General features: G+C 39.3%; 2 protein-coding genes across 2 annotated transcripts in view; both read left to right on the top strand.

Annotated features, from left to right (window-relative positions):
* The window catches only part of LOC307123851 (NLR family CARD domain-containing protein 3-like), a gene marked incomplete at its 3' end in the record, with an annotated part of 200,352 nt that overhangs the window by 113,723 nt on the left and 66,530 nt on the right, over positions 1–20,099 (top strand). The gene's annotated exons all lie outside the window — the stretch shown is intronic.
* LOC307123855 (NLR family CARD domain-containing protein 3-like) lies at positions 7,924–10,351 on the top strand (the record flags this gene model as incomplete). The annotated part of the gene is made up of 2 exons (XM_079812609.1): positions 7,924–8,114; positions 8,443–10,351. Exons 1-2 carry the CDS (start codon positions 7,960–7,962, stop codon positions 10,349–10,351), a joined length of 2,064 nt encoding a protein of 687 aa, XP_079668735.1. The 5' UTR covers positions 7,924–7,959.

Genomic DNA, 20,099 nt, shown 5'->3' with positions numbered 1-20,099 from the left:
GGCTCTCCACCTACGTCATGGTTCGTTTACGACAATTTGTGGCACAGACGAACGCGACGTTCGCTGCCTCTAAATTGTCGAAAACTGCCGAAAATTAGGGAGATTTCCAGGAGTATACAGGCGTTTATGGGGTCGAAAATCCCACTTTTCATGCAGTGTCAGGGTTTGCCTGCCGGACAGTCCCTGAAGACGAAGGCCGTGTCATGTTGGCAGAGGCGCCCTTATATACTTCCTGGTCGCACCCTGATGACATCATCGGCTTTTGCCGGTCAGTAGGACTGATGTGATTCGATTGTAGCTCAGACACCTGTCACGCTGGAGGCGTTCCCCGTAGCGTCAAGCTGACGCAGCGTCTCGTTCCCTGTTCTCAGGGAACCTAGGTTACATACGTAACCGGAGACAGTTTCACACTGCATGACTGTACAAGAGGAAGAATCACAGACAGCTCTGTCCCGTCTGCAAACTACATTTCACAAGCAAACGCACGCGAGAAGTGAGAACGAAACAACTCACGATCACTCGCGCAAGACTGGAATTGTTATTAAAAATATAGACTGCAGTGCAGAAACTTGCGGTCCAAATTGTCTGTGCGATGATTTGCAGGAAAAAGGAGAAAAAGAAAAAAGATTATGGAGGAGGAAATGGTTGGGGTGACACAGGGAGCAAGAATTGTGTTCTGCAAAGAGTTGGAGGTTAAAAATGAAGGTGAATGCACTAGGCAGTAACCCAGATAGCAAAATACACTCTGGCCAGTTCCGGTTTGATTCTCGCCTGCCGGAGACTTATCCGTCTACCCGCTTCCATCTGCCGCACTCGGGCCGTATGCCTGTTTACTCACTGCCTGATTCTGGCTCGAATCAATCGGGCAAGATGCGGCAGCCGTTAACCTAATGCGTACTGCCCGCCAAAACTGGCCCGATTCATTCTTGCCATGTTATTATGAAATGTCTAAATTTATTGTTTCTTGAATAACCTACTGTATATACCACTTTTGTGTTGATATGACAGCAAATGGATCACAGCAAATGTGATACAAAACGTTTAGCCTATAATAAAACTTTTGAAGAAAATGCAAACATAACTTAAAACATAACTTAAAACATATTTTTATCCGAATATTGTTGCAAATTATATAAAAACAAAGGCCAGAAATATGAAAAAAATATATATATTTAGAAAATTGAACATTTATCAAGAAACAACTTAAAACACAACCAAAAAAATTATCAAAGTGCACAGGTATAAAGGCAGACTTTAAAGTAAATGACTAACACTGCACAAGTTCAAAGAAACTTGAATATATTTTTTGTGTAAAAAATGCACAAGCAAAGAAACATCTTAAAATGGCTACTTTTTAAATTACTCTCTGACTGATGTGTGTGATGATATTAAACACTATTAAAGTGCTGTTTTGTGATTTATTCACTGATTCACAGTCGATCAGCTTTAGAGGAGATCATCATGTCTGACTGATGTGTGTGTGATGATATTAAACACTATTAAAGTGCTGTTTTGTGATTTATTCACTGATTCACAGTCGATCAGCTTTAGAGGAGATCATCTTGTCTGACTGATGTGTGTGCGATGATATTAAACACTATTAAAGTGCTGTTTTGTGATTTATTCACTGATTCACAGTCGATCAGCTTTAGAGGAGATCATCTTGTCTGACTGATGTGTGTGTGATGATATCAAACACTATTAAAGTGCTGTTTTGTGATTTATTCACTGACTCACAGTCGATCAGCTTTAGAGGAGATCATCATGTCTGACTGATGTGTGTGTGATGATATTAAACACTATTAAAGTGCTGTTTTGTGATTTATTCACTGACTCACAGTCGATCAGCTTTAGAGGAGATCATCATGTCTGACTGATGTGTGTGTGATGAAATTAAACACTATTAAAGTGCTGTTTTGTGATTTATTCACTGATTCACAGTCGATTAGCTTTAGAGGAGATCATCATGTCTGACTGATGTGTGTGATGATATTAAACACTATTAAAGTGCTGTTTTGTGATTTATTCACTGATTCACAGTCGATCAGCTTTAGAGGAGATCATCATGTCTGACTGATGTGTGTGATGATATTAAACACTATTAAAGTGCTGTTTTGTGATTTATTCACTGATTCACAGTCAATCAGCTTTAGAGGAGATCATCATGTCTGACTGATGTGTGTGTGTGATGATATTAAACACTATTAAAGTGCTGTTTTGTGATTTATTCACTGATTCACAGTCGATCAGCTTTAGAGGAGATCATCATGTCTGACTGATGTGTGTGATGATATTAAACACTATTAAAGTCAAGTCAAGTCAAGTCAACTTTATTTATATAGCGCTTTTAACAATGTAGATTGTTTCAAAGCAGCTTTACAGTGTTAAACAGGAAAATAATGCAGCATAATTTTATTCAGCTGTGTAGCCATTCTGGAAAAATTTCAAGTATCATACAGTGACAGTGTGGGCTTTAGATCAATAATTTGATCAGTAATTTAGTTTAAATGGTTAATTTAGTTTATTATTTAGATGTATTTCGATGGTTAGTTGAAAAATTTTGTGTCCCCAACTGAGCATGCCAAGCAAGAGGCAACAGTGGCAAGGAAACCAAAACCCCATTAGGTGACCTAATGGAGAAAAATAAACCTTGGGAGAAACCAGGCTCAGTCGGGGTGCCAGTTCTCCTCTGGCCAATTAACAAACAGCGTATTATTATTATTATTATTCTGGCAGTTTTACAGCTCGGAGGTCATAATAGATCAGAATATTCGAGGGACTGGGGGCAACATGCTAGAGACGGGTTTATTGAGGATGATGTTGATTAAATAATTATTCAACTGCAATATTCGAATGATCGGAGGCAACACGCTGGAGACGGGTTTATGAGGATGACATATCGATTTAAGTATTATTTAATTGTAATATTCGAACAATCTGAGTCAACACGCCGGAGACGGGTTTATTGAGATGCCGTGTCGATGAGGCAGTTGCAGGGGGAGTCTAATCACGGTCTCCCAGACACTTCGGGGTCCTGTGTTGGTCTTCTCTGGGCGCAGGTCCACCATCTGAACTGGATACGGCCCGGATCCGGCTGACTGCAGTAAACCTCGGGATAAAACAGAGAGACTATCATTAGCGTAGATGGCATTCTTCTGATGATGTAACGAGTACATCAGGTGTAATGGGAAGTGTTCCCGGTTCCGGCTGACCCAGTTAATGCAGCCTAACAATCATTTCATTGAAAAAGTGTTTTATGTGTATGCCACAGTAAAGAGATGTGTTTTTAGTCTAGATTTAAACTGACAGAGTGTGTCTGCTTCCCGAACAATGTTAGGAAGACTGTTCCAGAGTTTAGGTGCTAAATAGGAAAACGATCGACCGCCTGCAGTTGATTTGGATATTCTCGGTATGATCAACTGGCCAGAGTTTTGAGACCGCAGTAGACGTGATGGAGTATAATATGTTAAGAGCTCGCTCAAGTATTGGGGAGCTAAACCATTTAGTGCTTTGTAAGTAATAAGTAAGATTTTAAAATTTATGCGATGTTTAATAGGCAGCCAGTGCAGTGTTGACAGAACTGGGCTAATATGGTCATACTTCCTGGTTCTAGTAAGAACTCGAGCTGCTGCGTTTTGGACCAGCTGGAGTTTATTTATTAAGCGAGCAGGGCAACCACCCAGTAGAGCATTACAATAATCTAACCTTGAGGTCATGAACGCATGAACTAACTGTTCAGCATTTTGCATTGAGAGCATGTGCCGTAATTTAGATATATTTTTAAGATGGTAGAAAGCAGTTTTACAGATGCTAGAAACGTGGCTTTCAAACGAAAGATTGGTATCAAAGAGCACAGCCAGGTTCCTCACTGACGACGAGGACTTGACAGAACAGCCATCAAGTGTTAGACAGTATTCTAGGTTACTACTTGTGGAGCTTTTTTGTCCAATAATTAAAAATTCATTTTTTTCTGAATTGAGTTGCAGGAAATTACCAGTCATCCAATGTTTTATATCAGCTATGCATTCCGTTAATCTTGTGAATTGGTAAGTTTCTTTAGGGCGTGAAGAAATATAGAGCTGAGTATCGTCAGCATAACAATGAAAACTAACGCCATGCTTCCTAATGATATCTCCCAGTGGTAGCATGTACAGGGTGAAGAGTAGCGGTCCTAGCACTGAGCCTTGTGGTACTCCATACTGAACTTGCGATCGGTGTGACATATCTTCATTTACTACTACAAACTGATAACGGTCGCATAGGTATGATTTAAACCATGATAATGCAATTCCACTAATACCTACATAATTTTCAAGTCTATTCAAAAGAATGTTGTGGTCGATAGTATCAAATGCAGCTAATAACACTAATAGAGAGATACAGCCACGATCGGATGATAAGAGCAAATCATTTGTAACTCTGACGAGAGCAGTCTCAGTGCTATGATACGGTTTAAATCCTGACTGGCTGGAAATCCTCACAGATACCATTTCTTTCTAAAAAGGAACATAATTGTGAAGACACTGCCTTTTCAAGTATTTTTGACAGAAAGGGTAGATTTGAGATTGGTCTATAATTGACTAAATCTGTAGGATCAAGTTGCGTTTTTTTAATAAGTGGTTTAATAATAGCCAACTTAAAAGTTTTCGGTACATATCCTAATGACAAAGATGAATTAATGATATTAAGAAGAGGATCTATGACCTCTGGTAGCATCTCTTTTAATAGCCTAGTTGGTATAGGGTCGAGCATACATGTTGTCGATTTTGATGATTTAACGAGTTTAGCCAATTCTTCTTCTCCTATAGCAGTGAATGAGTGTAATTTTTCCTCAGTGACACTACAATGCTCTGTCTGATGTGATGCTGTATTAGATGGCTGCATGGTTAAACATTTTTTCCTAATATTATCAATCTTACATGTGAAGAAGTTCATAAAGTCATTACTGCTGTGCTGTTTACAATCATCAGAAGTTGAAGCTTTATTTTTGGTTAATTTAGCCACTGTATTGAATAAATACCTTGGGTTGTGTTTGTTTTCTTCCAAGAGAGTTGAGAAATAAGCAGATCTAGCAGTTTTTACAGCCTTTCTATAATAATCATGTGCTCTTTCCACGAATTACGAAATACCTCTAATTTTGTTTTCTTCCAGCTGCGCTCCATTTTTCTGGCTGCTGTTTTAAGGGCCCGGGTGTGCTCGTTGTACCACGGCGTTGGACTATTTTCTTTAATCTTCTTTAAGCGCAGAGGAGCAACTGTGTCTAAAGTACTGCAAAAGAGAGAGTCAATAGTTTCTGTTGCAACATCGAGTTCTTCTATACTATCTGGGATGCTGAGCAGATGATACTGATGAGGGAGATTATTTAAAAAGCAATCTTTAGTAGCGGCAGTGATTGTCCTGCCATTTTTAAAGTGAGGGGGCGGCTTTGCAACCTTAGCTAAATTAAGTATACATGATACTAAGTAATGATCTGAGATGTCATCGCTCTGCTGCAGAATTTCAACGGTATCAACATTTATTCCATGTGACAATATTAGGTCTAAAGTATGATTATGGCGATGAGTGGCTCCTGACACGTGTTGCCTAACTCCATTAGAGTTTAGTGTGTCTTTAAATGCTAATCCCAATACGTCTTTTCCGTTGTCTACATGGATATTAAAATCACCAACAATTAGTACTTTATCTACGGCCAGTACTAACTCTGATAGAAAATCAGCAAATTCTTTGATAAAGTCTGTATTATGCCCAGGTGGCCTGTATACAGTAGCTAACACAAATGTTGAACAGGTTTTATCATGTACACTACATAGCGTTACATAAAGCACCAGGACTTCGAAGGAATTATATTTGAAACTAGACTTCTGAGTAATACTGAAGATATTATTATAAATTACAGCAACCCCTCCCCCTTTACCTTTCAGACGCAGCTCATGTTTATAACAATAATCTTGGGGGGTGGACTCATTTAAGGTAATGTAGTCGTCAGGTTTTAGCCAGGTTTCTGTCAAACAGAGCACATCTAGATTATTATCTGTAATAATATCATTAACAATAAGCGCTTTTGGGGAAAGGGATCTAATATTCAGCAACCCAAGCTTTATCAATTGTTCATCTGTATTATATATTTTGTTTATTTGTTGGACGTCAATTAAATTTTTACTGTTGAATGGTTTTGATGTTTTTTTTGTATTTACTAATTCGGGGAACAGACACAGTCTCTATATGATAATATCTAGGTGAAAGAGTCTCTATGTGCTGGGATTTATCTGACTCCGGTAACGTGAGACAGCTAGCAGACGGTCGGTTTAGCCAGTTTGTCTGCTTCCTGACCTGGGCCCTAGTGAGTCAAGGTTTAGCTCTAAGACTATGTGCCAGATTACTAGAGAGAAGAGCGGCACCACCCCAAGAGGGATGGATGCCATCCTTCTTCAACAGGTCAGGTCTGCCCCAAAAACTTTTCCAATTGTCTATGAACCCTATGTTATTTTGCAGACACCACTTAGACAACCAGCCATTGAGTGATGATAGTCTGCTAACTATCTCATCACTCCTTTTTGCCGGGAGCGGTCCAGAACAAAAAACAGCCTCAGACATCGTACTAGCGAGTTCACACACCTCTTTAATGTTAATTTTGGTGATCTCCGACTGGCGAAGTCGAACATCATTAGTGCCGACGTGAATAATAATCTTAGAGAATTTACGATTAGCTTTAGCCAGCACTTTTAAATTTGCTTTGATGTCAGGTGCTCTGGCTCCCGGTAAACAAGTGACTATGGTGGCTGGTGTCTCTATCTTCACGTTCCGTGTAATAGAATCGCCAGTGACTAGGGCACTTTCAACAGGATACTCAGTGGGTGCTTCACTGAGAGCGGAGAACCTGTTTGATGTTCTAACTGGAACGGAAAAGCGGTTCTTTGGTCTGCGACTATGCTGCCTCACTGTTACCCAGTTTCCCTGCTGCGAGGGCCCTGCAGCCGGAACCGAAGAATGTACAGAGTTCACTAAGCTATTCGCATCCAAATCAGTGTCTAAAGCTGTTACATCCTCACTACTCTCAGATAAAGTATGGATGCGTGTTTCTAATTCTGAAATCTTCTCCGTCAGCCTAACTATCTCCTTACATTTATCACATGTGAAGCCCTGTTCGCCAGCGGAGAAGCCTACACTAAACATGCGACATGCAGTGCAGGTGATAATGACAGGAGAAGACATGACTTACCGTGTTTGTTGATTAATCCAATTTACCACTTACCACAATCGTTTGCTGGACACAATTTACTAATCCAAGTTATGAACTCAGAAAAAGGGAGGCCCGGGTGCAGAGATAACAAGCTAACAGGCTAGCAAAATGCTAACGTGTGATGGTGATTTAGATTAAAAGCTAGCGATGTCAAATTTAACGTGATAGGCAATTTTTAAACAATGTATGGTGATGAGTAAGTTATATTTAGCAGTAGAAGAAAGAGGAAATATCAAAATAAAGATTCAAACGTAAGCAAAGCTCTACAGAGCTACAGACTTGAGCTACAGAGCAACAGACACAGCAGGCAGACAGCAATTAAAGTTCTGTTTTGTGATTTATTCACTGAATCACAGTTGATCAGCTTTAGAGGAGATCATCATGTCTGACTGATGTGCGTGTGATGATATTAAACACTATTAAAGTGCTGTTTTGTGATTTATTCACTGATTCTTAGTGGTGTCATTTTACCAGTGTTGCCCAGCACAGGTAGACCACACCAGACAAACAGAAACCAGTCCAGAGAAATTAATGTGTATTAATTAACCGTCTGAAGCACAGAAATCTATAGAATATAATTGTGTGTGTGTGTGTGTGTGTGTGTGTGTGTGTGTGTGTGTGTGTGTGTGTGTGTGTGTGTGTGTGTGTGTGTGTGTGATATTAAGAGTTGTGTTTGTTCTCAGTGTTTCCATATGCAGGTCTGAAGTCAGTTTCTCATTATGGAGAACAGAGAGAAGAGGAAGAGGAAGAGATCTTCATCCCCAGAATTCAGCGGTGTGTTTCTGAAGAGTGACAGATCAATGCCTGATCCCCCTACATTCAGTGATGGAGTGACCTCTGACCCCAGTGATAAAGCAGTGACCTCTGACCCCAGGTGAGGATAAACCTGTAGTGGTGATTGAACTGCTCTATGAGAGTCAAAAATCACACTATATGCAGACAGAGAAAATAGGGATTTTTCCACCTCAAATCTATGGACAAAAGTTCAGTGATAGAAAATTAACTGACTTTTTTTACCTTTTTTATTAACTTTTTGAAAATTAACTTTAAAAGTTAAACTGAAATTGAAGTAATATATTTTCTGTATAAGTAATGTCTTACAGGATTGTCATCTGTATTGATTTACTATGTGGTTTACATTTCAATGTTATTTATACATTAATTTCTTTATTTTACATAATTGTTTTATCTGTTTTCTTCAGCATAGTGGACAGAAACCGAAGCATCTCTGGAGGGGCCGCCTCAGTCTTCTGTCTGAACAACACAACCGTTACTGCGTCCCTGAACAGACACGATCAACCAGTGGATGATGAACTACAGAGAGTCATAGACCAGCACAAAACCAGCATGAAGAACAAGTATGAGAGATTATTTGAGGGACTGAAACACAGAGAGAATGAAGCCCTCCTGAACAGAATCTACACACAGCTCTACATCATAGAGGGAGAGAGAGAAGGAGTGAATGAAGAACATGAGGTTTTACAGATGGAGAAAACAGCCAGAACACAACACTCACAAGACACTCCAATCTACTGCAATGACATCTTTACAGCCTCACCTGAACCAGGACGTGAGGAGAAAGAGCAGATCAAGACTGTTCTTACTAAAGGCATCGCTGGAATCGGAAAAACCGTCTCTGTGCAGAAGTTCATTCTGGACTGGGCCGAGGGAAGAGCCAATCAGGATGTAGATTTCATGTTTGTGCTTCCATTTCGAGAGCTGAACTTGATCCGAGATCATCAGTACAGTCTTCACAGACTTCTGCTGGACTTTCATCCTGAACTTCAAGATCTGGACTCAAGGATTTATGAGCAGTGTAAAGTTGTGTTCATCTTTGATGGTCTGGATGAAAGCAGAATCACACTGAGGTTTTCAGACGCTCAGGAAGTTTCTGATGTGACTGAGACTTCATCAGTGGATGTGTTGATGTCAAAGCTCATGAAAGGAGAGATGCTTCCCTCGGCTCTCATCTGGATCACCTCCAGACCAGCAGCAGCCAATCAGATCCCCTCCAAATACATCAACCGTCTGACAGAGATTCAGGGATTCAATGAGCCTCAGAAGGAGGAATATTTCAGGAAGAGAATCAGTGACGAGCATCAAGCCAGCAGAATCATCTCACACATCAGAAGAGCAAGAAGCCTCCACATCATGTGCCACATACCCGTCTTCTGCTGGATCTCATCCACTGTGCTTCAGAAGCTCCTGGAAGAAGATCTGAGTGCAGAAATCCCTCAAACTCTGACTGAAATGTACATCCACTTCCTGCTGATTCAGATCAACATGAGGAATCAGAAGTATGAAGATAGAGATCCAGAGAAACTCCTGCCGTCCAACAGAGAAGTGATTGTGAAACTTGCTGAAGTGGCTTTCAAACAGCTGATGAAGGGCAATGTGATGTTCTATGAGGAGGACCTGAGAGAGAGCGGCATAGACGTCACTGACGCAGCAGTGCATTCTGGGATTTGCACTGAGATCTTTAAGGAGGAATCTGTGATTCATCAGAGGAAAGTCTACAGCTTCATTCATCTGAGCATTCAGGAGTTTCTCGCTGCTTTCTATGTGTTTTACTGCTATTTAACAAAGAACAAGAAATCACTGCAGCTTCTGGATACAGAATATGAACATGACTCTGACTCTCTGTATTATCTACTAGCATCAGCAGTAAATAAAGCCCTCGACAGTGAGAATGGACATCTGGATTTGTTCCTGCGGTTCCTGCTGGGTGTCTCTCTGGAGTCCAATCAGAGACTCTTACAGGATCTACTGACACAGACAGAGAACAGCTCAGAGACCATCAGGAGAATCACACAGTACATTCAACAGAAGATCAAAGATGAGGATGATCTCTCAGCTGATCAATCCATCAATCTGTTCCTCTGTCTGCTGGAAGTGAAAGATCAGACTCTGTCCAGAGAGATTCAGGAGTTTGTGAAATCAGACAAACACTCAGAGAAGAAACTCTCTCCTGGTCACTGCTCAACAATCGCCTACATGCTTCAGATCTCAGAAGAGCTGCTGGATGAGCTGAACCTCATGAAATACAACACATCAGATGAGGGCAGAAGAAGACTGATACCAGCTGTGATCTACTGCAGAAAAGCTCTGTGAGTGTTATTATTCCCAAATGAAGAGTCATGATTAATAATGAATCTAACATCTTTAAAGGGCTCATGACATGGATTTTATTTTAATGTTCCTCAATGTTCACTTATACTAGGGGTGCCAAACTCAGTTCCCTGGAGGGCCACAGTGCTGCAGAGTTTAGCTTCAACCCTAATTAAACAAACCTAATGCAGCTAATCAGGAGCTGAGTTTGGCACCACTGACTTGTGCTGTTAATAATTCACAAATACATTATAATCGGCTAATGTCACGCCATAAGACAAAATATCAATGCCCTCAACACTCATATAAAACATTTACAGACAAAGTAGGGCTGTACGATTAATCGAAAAATAATCTAAACTGAAATTCCGAACGTCTAACCGACGTATTTTTCCCACGTCGGTTATTTCGGTTTTAGTCACGTGACTCCGTCACATCAAGTGCAGTTTGCCGGCACACAGAGAGATGCAGGAGCAGTTATCTGTGTTTTATAGATGCCCAGAATCACTATAGTAACTGCATGTTTTACACAGTTTATACGGGTAAGTTAATTGCCGTTCTTCTTATAGCTTACGCGTTGCGACACACACACACACACAGACACACACAGACACACACACACACAAACACACACAGACGGCAGCACAAGCCCTGAAGCCAGATCGCTTTCACTTTCGTCCTCATAATGTTTGTCAAGTAAATGCGTTTAAAGGCTTGAACATTTAAAGCGATTGTGCACTATTCAAAAACAACAATAAGGAAAACTTATCCGTTCAGTGCTCAGCTTTTTTCTGTGACACAGAGAGCCGAGCCGTGTCGCGTCTCTGACCCTGAAGGCAGACCTCTTTCACCTACGTCCTCACAAAGCTTGTCATTTGTATGTTTTAAGTCCTGCCAGTTTGAACATTGGAGCGATTTTAGTCTATGTTTAACTGATGCCTGATATATTGTGACAAACGAGCACTCATCACGTGAAGATCGCGCGCAGAGAGCAACGCAGAAACTCATTGTCAACGCTGTCCTGTGACTAAAGTAAAGTCAGTAATGTAATGTAAGAAACTCAACCGTTATAGGCATATATTCTAATACCTTTGAAGTACAAACCACAGCTTCATAATGAATAGAGATGGTATAAGTAATTCACACACACACAATCACTCTCTCATTAATGCATTCAAATAAATGTAATGTAGGCCTACTGTGCTAATCTGTATCTGATGTACAACAAGCAGAAATCTGCCCCATAGACAATAACTGCTGAAAGTGAACCGTTTCCTTCAAGTATTTTAAAATGAAAGAATGAAAGAAGAAATGCACTTTCATTAGAAAAAGAATTCCACCTTTTATAGTAGAAAATATTTACAGTAAAAACCTTATCAGGAACTTACTCAAAAACCTTATGAGGGAAAAAATGGAAAGCAACAAAAAAAAGAGCAAAATAATCGTTCATTAATCGTAATCGAGGTAAAATGTTCAATTAATCAAGGTTTTTATTTTTGGTCAAATCGTTACAGCCCTAAGACAAAGTATTGTTAAACTGCTCACGCCTTTATGATCATACTTTAGCTTTAAGATCTAGCTGCTGTCAGATCCAATACTGTTGGCTTTGCTTTATCGTTGCACAAGTTTCTCTGCAAATTCTCCCTCACACTGTGTCTCATTTACAAAACAATCTGCAGTCAAATGCTCCAGACAAACACATAATCCTCTGATGTGATCCAGGATGCCATTAAAAATAATCCATCCACTACAGAGACACAAACGAGCTGTTTAAACAGGACGTGTCAAAGTGACTAATCGCCAGTGGGAGGGGCCTATGGTGCAATGATGTAAAACTATTGGTTGATGTCTAGCTCTAGAGGCGGTCATATGCAAATGTATTTTCTTGCAGGATGTTTCAATGGTACAGAGACCTCTTATATGTCAAAAGATTTAGAAAAGCTTAAAATTATTCCTATGTAAGAGAAAAGATTTACTCATCAACTATGAACTAGATAATAAACAACTACCTCTGAAAACACTGCAGTAAAATAAACTTGAATCTAAAAGAAACATATCTGTAGTCTGTTGTAGATTCACTGCAGTTCAGTCGAATGACCTTCTCAAAATTTTACTTTAGGTCACAGCAAAATTAACTAGACTACATTTGTTGTCATGGTAATTGTGGCAGTTTTCATATTGATTTGAACTGTAGTTGTTATCATGGTAATTGTGACAGTTTTCATATTGCTTTGAACTGTAGTTGTTGTCATGGCAATTGTGACAGTTTTCATATTGCTTTGAAAAAATGCGGGTAAAATTTGACTCACTTATGAGCTCATCTTATGCGTCAGGTCTTAGTGACAGCAGCCTAATGTACCTGGTGCCAAATTATGAGATAATATTAAAAAAATACATATGGCAGTTTCCCCCATGACATCAATGTCAGAATTGACCTATTGGTAAGCCCCGCCCCCCTTAGTTACTATTGCTAACTCTGACAAACAAATGGAGTTGCTATATCTTACTGTGAAAACCTTATCCCAAGATGTTTTTGGACACAGAATGTAGCGTATACCCCGTCCGAATGATGGCCAAATTTTACTGATGGTTTATCAAGTTTGTAATTTTTTTACTCAAAAAAAATCATTGTAAGAGCTGAACAAACAAAGCATAAGAAGTGCGCACTAACGTCTCATTCACAAACTCTCTCTCTCCGTTACATTACCATTAACATATACAGCAAATTACACAAAAACACTCATACAACTAACAGTAAAGAAACAATCACAGAGCGTATGACTTTTCGGGGGTGCAGTTAATAACTGGCAAACTTTGTATCTGCAAAACAACTCCGATAAACTGCGTGCGAGCTCTCCCTTTCACTACCCGTAAACTATAATACCCATCAAAATAGGAGTCATCCTTAGTAAGACAGATAATGTACACTTTAAACATATCTAAAATTAAATTAATTTACTTTTAACCAGTTTAATATGGAGAGGCACTGAAATGTAGACCTTCGTGTTTTTGACCTACACCGTTACAGGTTACATGACGTGAGAACAGTTAGTTATTTCGGTTTGCATGTTAGAAGGGACTTTAATCATAACTTCAATGAGAGTTTGACAACTAGAAAATCCTCTCAGGACACCTGGAATCAGTGTTACAGTACCTCAGGCACAACATTTTAGCTTTTTGTAGCATAAACACCATCAAACCGATGAGAGCTTCGGATTTTCCAATGTTTCTCTATGGCGCTGAAACCCTAAAGATGTCCGAGTTCCGGTCCCAGCGCAACTGATACTCAACTGCCATTGGCTCATCTGCGTTCGAGGGGCGGGGCTTACCGATAGGTCAATTGTGGCCAGTGAAAATGCTGAGTGGCTGTTAACTTTGGAAAACAACTAGCCACAGTGGCTGGTGAGCAAAAAAGTTAATGTCAACCTCTGTTTACCACATATTCCATGATATTTGACTTTGTTTTGTTTTTGTATTGCCAATGATTTACTTAGCTATTTTTTCTAGTTTTTAGGGAGCCACCACTGCGTCTTTAAAGAAACTCATCACCCCAACTTATTTACTGTATTTATTTTTTCTTCTAGTCTTGCTGGCTGTGATCTCGCTGGTCAGCATTGTGAAATTGTGTCATCAGCTCTTCAATCCTCAAACGGTGTCCTGAGGGAGCTGGATCTGAGTAACAATAATCTGCAGGATTCAGGAGTGAAGATTATTTCTGAAGGACTGAAGAGCCCAAACTGTCAACTGCAGATACTGAGGTATTAAGAACATATGAGAAATGATTTACAGTCTGACGGTCATAATGTTGATGTGTGTCTGTAGATGATCTGACTGTGTGTCTGTAGGTTGTCTGGCTGTATGGTGACAAAGGAAGGCTGTGGTTATGTGTCTTCAGCTCTGAGCTCAAACCCCTCACACCTGAGAGAGCTGGATCTGAGCAACAATGACCTGCAGGATTCAGGAGTGAAGATTATTACTGAAGGATTGAAGAGTCCAAACTGTCAACTGCAGATACTGAGGTATTAAGCTCATATGAGAGATTATTTACAGTCTGACGGTCATAATGTGGATGTGTGTATGTAGATGATCTGACTGTGTGTCTGTAGGTTGTCTAGCTGTATGGTGACAGAGGAAGGCTGTGGTTATGTGTCTTCAGCTCTGAGCTCAAACCCATCACACCTGAGAGAGCTGGATCTGAGCAACAATGACCTGCAGGATTCAGGAGTGAAGATAATTACTGAAGGACTGAAGAGTCCAAACTGTCAACTGCAGATACTGAGGTATAAATAACATATGAGAGATTATTTACAGTCTGACGGTCATAATGTTGATGTGTGTATGTAGATGATCTGACTGTGTGTCTGTAGGTTGTCTGGCTGTATGGTGACAGAGGAAGGCTGTGGTTATGTGTCTTCAGCTCTGAGCTCAAACCCCACACACCTGTGGGAGCTGGATCTGAGCTACAATCACCCAGGAGATTTAGCAGTCAAGCTGCTCTCTGACAAACTGGAGGATCCAAACTGCTCACTGCAGATACTCAAGTATGTGGGACAGTAAGAGGCCTGGTTTACATTTGGCATTAATATATACATCAGGTGATCTGATCAAAAGTTGGTTACTCTCATTTGGATGTAGTTATTATTAAAGGGGTCATATGATGCTATTTTATTTTGAAGTTTATTATTTTATTTATTGGGTGTAATAGTTGAGTCAAGTCACGTCACCTTTTTATATATTGTTTTTTACAACACAGACTGTTTCAATGCAGCGATAACATTAGTGATAACATAAAAATAGTGGCAATAAAAGGTCAATAATATTGCTGTATATTAAGTTTCTCCAACTAAGAAAGCCAGAGGTGAAAGTGGCAAGAACCCAAACTCCATCAGGTGACAGAAAGGAGAAAAAAACCTTGGGAGAAAACAGTGTAAATACTAAAGCTTTCTGAACAACATTGAAAGACTGACTACTCACTTCAGTACTGTCAAAACAGGGTCTATCCAGATATGTAAGAAAACCAATCACAGAACGTTTCAAATCCTTTGTGGAAGTGATGAACAAACTAGAGATTTGTTCAAATCAGTGACCCTCCACTAGAAAACCAAGAATAATTCAGATCACTGGAGACTAGGGTTGTGAGATGTTGTAAAATACAGTGACACAAGAACTTTATCAATGGCACAATAGAGCGCTGCAGGGATCATGTATTTTGTAGGTAAAACTTTTACTTGTCTTGAGGAAGTCGGTTTCTAACAAGTGTCTAAATGGGACAACATTAAGCGTCATTGTAGTGAACAGGTAAACTCATCTACTCACTAGTCGCTTAATCAGCCTTGTTGTGTTTGGTGTGAAGTGTCTGGGAGACCGTGATTAGACTCCCCCTGCAACTGCCTCATCGACACGGCATCTCAATAAACCCGTCTCCGGCGTGTTGCCTCCGATCATTCGAATGTTGCACTTTGATAATTGTTTGGTCAACATCGTTCTCGGTGGACCCGTCTCCGGCGTGTTGCCCCCGGTCCCTCGAGTATTCTGATCTATTATGGCCTCCGAGCTGTAAAGCTGCCAGAATAATGATAATAATACGCTGTTTGTTAATTGGCCAGAGGAGAACTGGCACCCCGACTGAGCCTGGTTTCTCCCAAGGTTTATTTTTCTCCATTAGGTCACCTAATGGCGTTTTGGTTTCCTTGCCACTGTTGCCTCTGGCTTGGCGTGCTCAGTTGGGGACACTAAATTTTTCAACTAAACATCGAAATACATCTAAATAATAAACTAAATTAACCATTTAAACTAAATTACTGATCAAATTATTGATCTAAAGCCCACACTGTCACTGTATGATACTTGAAATTTTTCCAGAATGGCTATACAGCTGAATAAAATTATGCTGCATTATTTTCCTGTTTAACACTGTAAAGCTGCTTTGAAACAATCTACATTGTTAAAAGCGCTATATAAATAAAGTTGACTTGACTTGACTTGACTTGTTTATAATCGTATTCTGGCAAACTCTTCTAACTCAAACTTAGAGGGAAAATGTTTTATAAATAAAGACTGAAAGAGTTGTTGAAGCTTAATGATGGTGACGTTGCGTTGAATTAGTGCTGGGGGTTAAACTGGTTCATCCGGTATACAGGTTGCCATTTCATGAACCGTTTGTATTTTTCATTTACTGCCATTTTGGATAAATAAATCAAAAGCAGGGCTGTACAATGAATCATATCTTGCTATAAGAGTCACTTCACAGCATTTCATTATTTAATTTGATCAAACAATCGTCATCCGTCATATCATATACACACACAGTGTTGGGAAGGTTACTTTGGAAATGTAATAGGTTACAGATTACAAGTTGCCCTGTTTAAAAAAGTAATAGTAGTGTAACTATTTCAATTACTTTATAAAAGTAATGTAACTGATTACATTTGATTACTTTTTGATTACTTTTCACAATTTCTAATGGTTTTCAACTTTTAATAATTTTTAAATATTTTCAGACATTTAAACCTTACAGTAGTAGCCTTCTCAATGCTGATTGCTGTCAGTCTTTCAAAATCCTTCACCACCTGAATTAAGATTATAATACTTAACTTTAAATTTCCAGCCCTGGAACTGATTTTTATCACTCACCATGGTGGCAACTCTCAGACAGGTTAAAGCCTAAAGCTTTCAGCACAAATGTGAATTGATGTAATTGGCAAATCAAAAGCATCAGAAATGGCGAGAGGCATCGTGCGCATCAAAAACAGGCAAAGCAACAAATTTATATTTTTCAACTAGTGCGGTCAATCGAATAAAAAACATGAACTAATAAATCCTCAAATTTTATTCCAGACTCATGGTCCATTCAGACATTAACATTAAAAGAGAGAAAAAAGAAACATATACAAATAAATAAAAAAACAAAAGAAATGACAATACAGCATTTCTATAAAAGACTCTTAAACCAGTGATTCCATAGTGATGATTGGCATCATATGGCACTATACCCAGGATTTACTAGCAGCATAACAATGCTGTTCTGTCATTCAGGTGACAAATGAATTTGTAAATGAGTCTCCTCAACAACGCCTGAAAGGTACTGACCCACCTGCATTACAAAACAGATCACTTGCACTAGAGCGCCTGGGTTTGTTGAGCAGTATCCTCATACAGTCATTATAAGCCACCTTAAGCTTCTGCATACTTGCCTTTTTAAACTTAGTCCATAAAGAAGCAGTATACAAAAGAGTGCAATATGCTTTAAACAGGCTAATTTTGAAATCACACAATTTTTCTGTAATTAATAATGAAAATGTGATTTTTCCATTTCAAACCATAGCCTGTAAAATCTAGCACGCTCAAGTCAATATGTTCATGTTTTCATTTGTCATTAAATCATTTTCATAACAGTATTTTCATTATCTCCATGACGGACATGCCCCGCCTCCTGCACATGCCCCGCCCCCCGAGTACTCATTTTTTGAGACTTATCGATGATCGAAATGAGAAATGTACAAAAATGCCCATCCCTACAACCTGTACACAGCATTTACTTTAGGAGGATTTATTATTAGTATAATTGTATTATTTCTCAGATATACCTTATAGAAAAGATGAGAGTCACGTTTGTTTCTATTGAGCCTGATTTCTCAAAATGGAGCGAGTAAGCATAAGCACCTGCTGACGGCTCGCATATAAATAATATGATGTAATTGAATGATCCCTGATTTATGGCATTATGTTCACGAGGATGCAGATGTCGTGCACAGTATGTGGACTGTGTGAAAGAGAAAGCAAATCTTTCTCACCTGTCGTCTCGCATAAAGGACTGTCGAAGCAATTACGCAAGATGGATGAATGACCAAATAAAAAGTATGATATGCCTGATATAATCCGTGCATTACTGTAGGTCTTAAAGTGAAAGCAACCTACAACCCGAATTCCAGAAAAGTTGGGACGTTTTTTTTAATTTAAATAAAATGGAAACCAAAAGACTTTCAAATCACATGAGCCAATATTTTATTCACAATAGAACATAGATAACATCAAATGTTTAAACGTAGAAATGTTACACTTTTATCCACTAATTGAGCTCATTTCAAATTTGATGCCTGCTACAGGTCTTATAAAGTTGGGACGGGGGCAACAAATGGCTGAAAAAGCCAAACTTTGATTCAGCTGGGAGAATATCTAGCAACTAATTAACTGATATCAGGTCTGTAACATGATTAGCTATAAAAGGGATGTCTTAGAGAGGCAGAGTCTCTCAGAAGTAAAGATGGCCAGAGGCTGTGAAATCTGTGAAAGAGTGCGTAAAAAGATTGTGGAATACTTTAAAAAACAATGTTCCTCAACGTCAAACTGCACAGGCTTTGCAAATATCATCATCTACAGTGCATAACATCATCAAACGATCCAGAGAAACTGGTGAAATCTCTGTGTGTAAGGGTCAAGGCCGAAGACCTTTATTGGCTGCCCGTGGTCTTCGGGCCCCAGACGGCAAAAAAGTGTTCTATGGTCAGACGAGTCCAAATTTGACATTCTTGTAGGAAATCACGGACACCGGATAACACACCACTGGACTAGCCTTAGACACCAAAATAAACAAGACTTGTGTCTTTTGTTTGTTTTATAGACCCTTTTTCAGATAGTAAACATTGTGAAGTTTTTTGTGGGCCGAGCTTAGCTGGAGGCAGAACGATTCCCCTGATCTCTTCACTAACACTAGCCAGTAAGTTTTTTAAGGTGAGCTTGTTTATAAACAATGACTGGAGTGATTGTATCTGAATATGTAAGGTCACTCTCTGTCCGGGACCGTGACTGTTATTTAAAAAAAGTTAACCTTAACGGACGGAACCAGATTGACCGACCCATACACGCTCACTCAATGGATGGACGATCAGGGATGAGTGGCCTGGCATCTACACCCAGAACAGGCAAATGCTTATTTTTACTTTAAGCAACTGTTCTGGGTAACCCGTGTGATTTTATAAAAAATCATGTCAGTTTTTTATAAACACATATCGCTTTTTTAATAGCCTAATGTTTTTACTCTACAATTGTGCAGTTTTAAGGGGATATAGTGCATTTTTAAAATGTATTTGCTGAAATTAGTAATGATATTTATATACAGGTTTAATTAAAATAGCCAAATGTTTTGTAAAATTCACATTAAATATCTAAATTTCTCAGTTTAGGCACTTCATGGTGAAAACATGAATGTTCATAGTTTAGATCCAGTGATGCCAGTAACGCGTTACTCTAATCTGACTACTTTTTTCCAGTAACGAGTAATCTAACGCGTTACTATTTCCAAACCAGTAATCAGATTAAAGTAATTTATCCAAGTCACTGTGAGTTACTATTTTTGTCATTTTCCTTAGTAAAAATATATATTTTTACTTTCTTCTTGCGTCTCTGCAGGGTTTTTCCTTTATAGAGTATTATGAGGCGGCCACCTCCGTCAAATTTCGTGCCGCCTCCGTCTGTCGACAAAACTCAAGACTCAAGTCACTTGCTCAGATTAGGCATGTCGTGATAATTAAATAATCATCAAAAATATATATTGTCACATGATCCTTCAGCAATCATTATTAGTATATTATGATTTGCTAGTACAAAGTCATCTACAGCCATTCCATAGCTGAATGTCTTTCCTCCGCTGTAGCTGTCAATCATTCTCCGTTCAGCATTCAAACTGCGCGTCGCGTTCGGTTACAGTCAGCAGCTGCACGGTAAAGCTCACTCCAAGATGATATATTCCCGT

Source organism: Gobio gobio (genome assembly GCF_949357685.1).
Source record: "Gobio gobio genome assembly, chromosome: 3".
In the NCBI taxonomy this organism is placed as follows: Eukaryota; Metazoa; Chordata; class Actinopteri; order Cypriniformes; family Gobionidae; genus Gobio; species Gobio gobio.
This window is presented reverse-complemented; position numbering and strand designations above follow the sequence as displayed.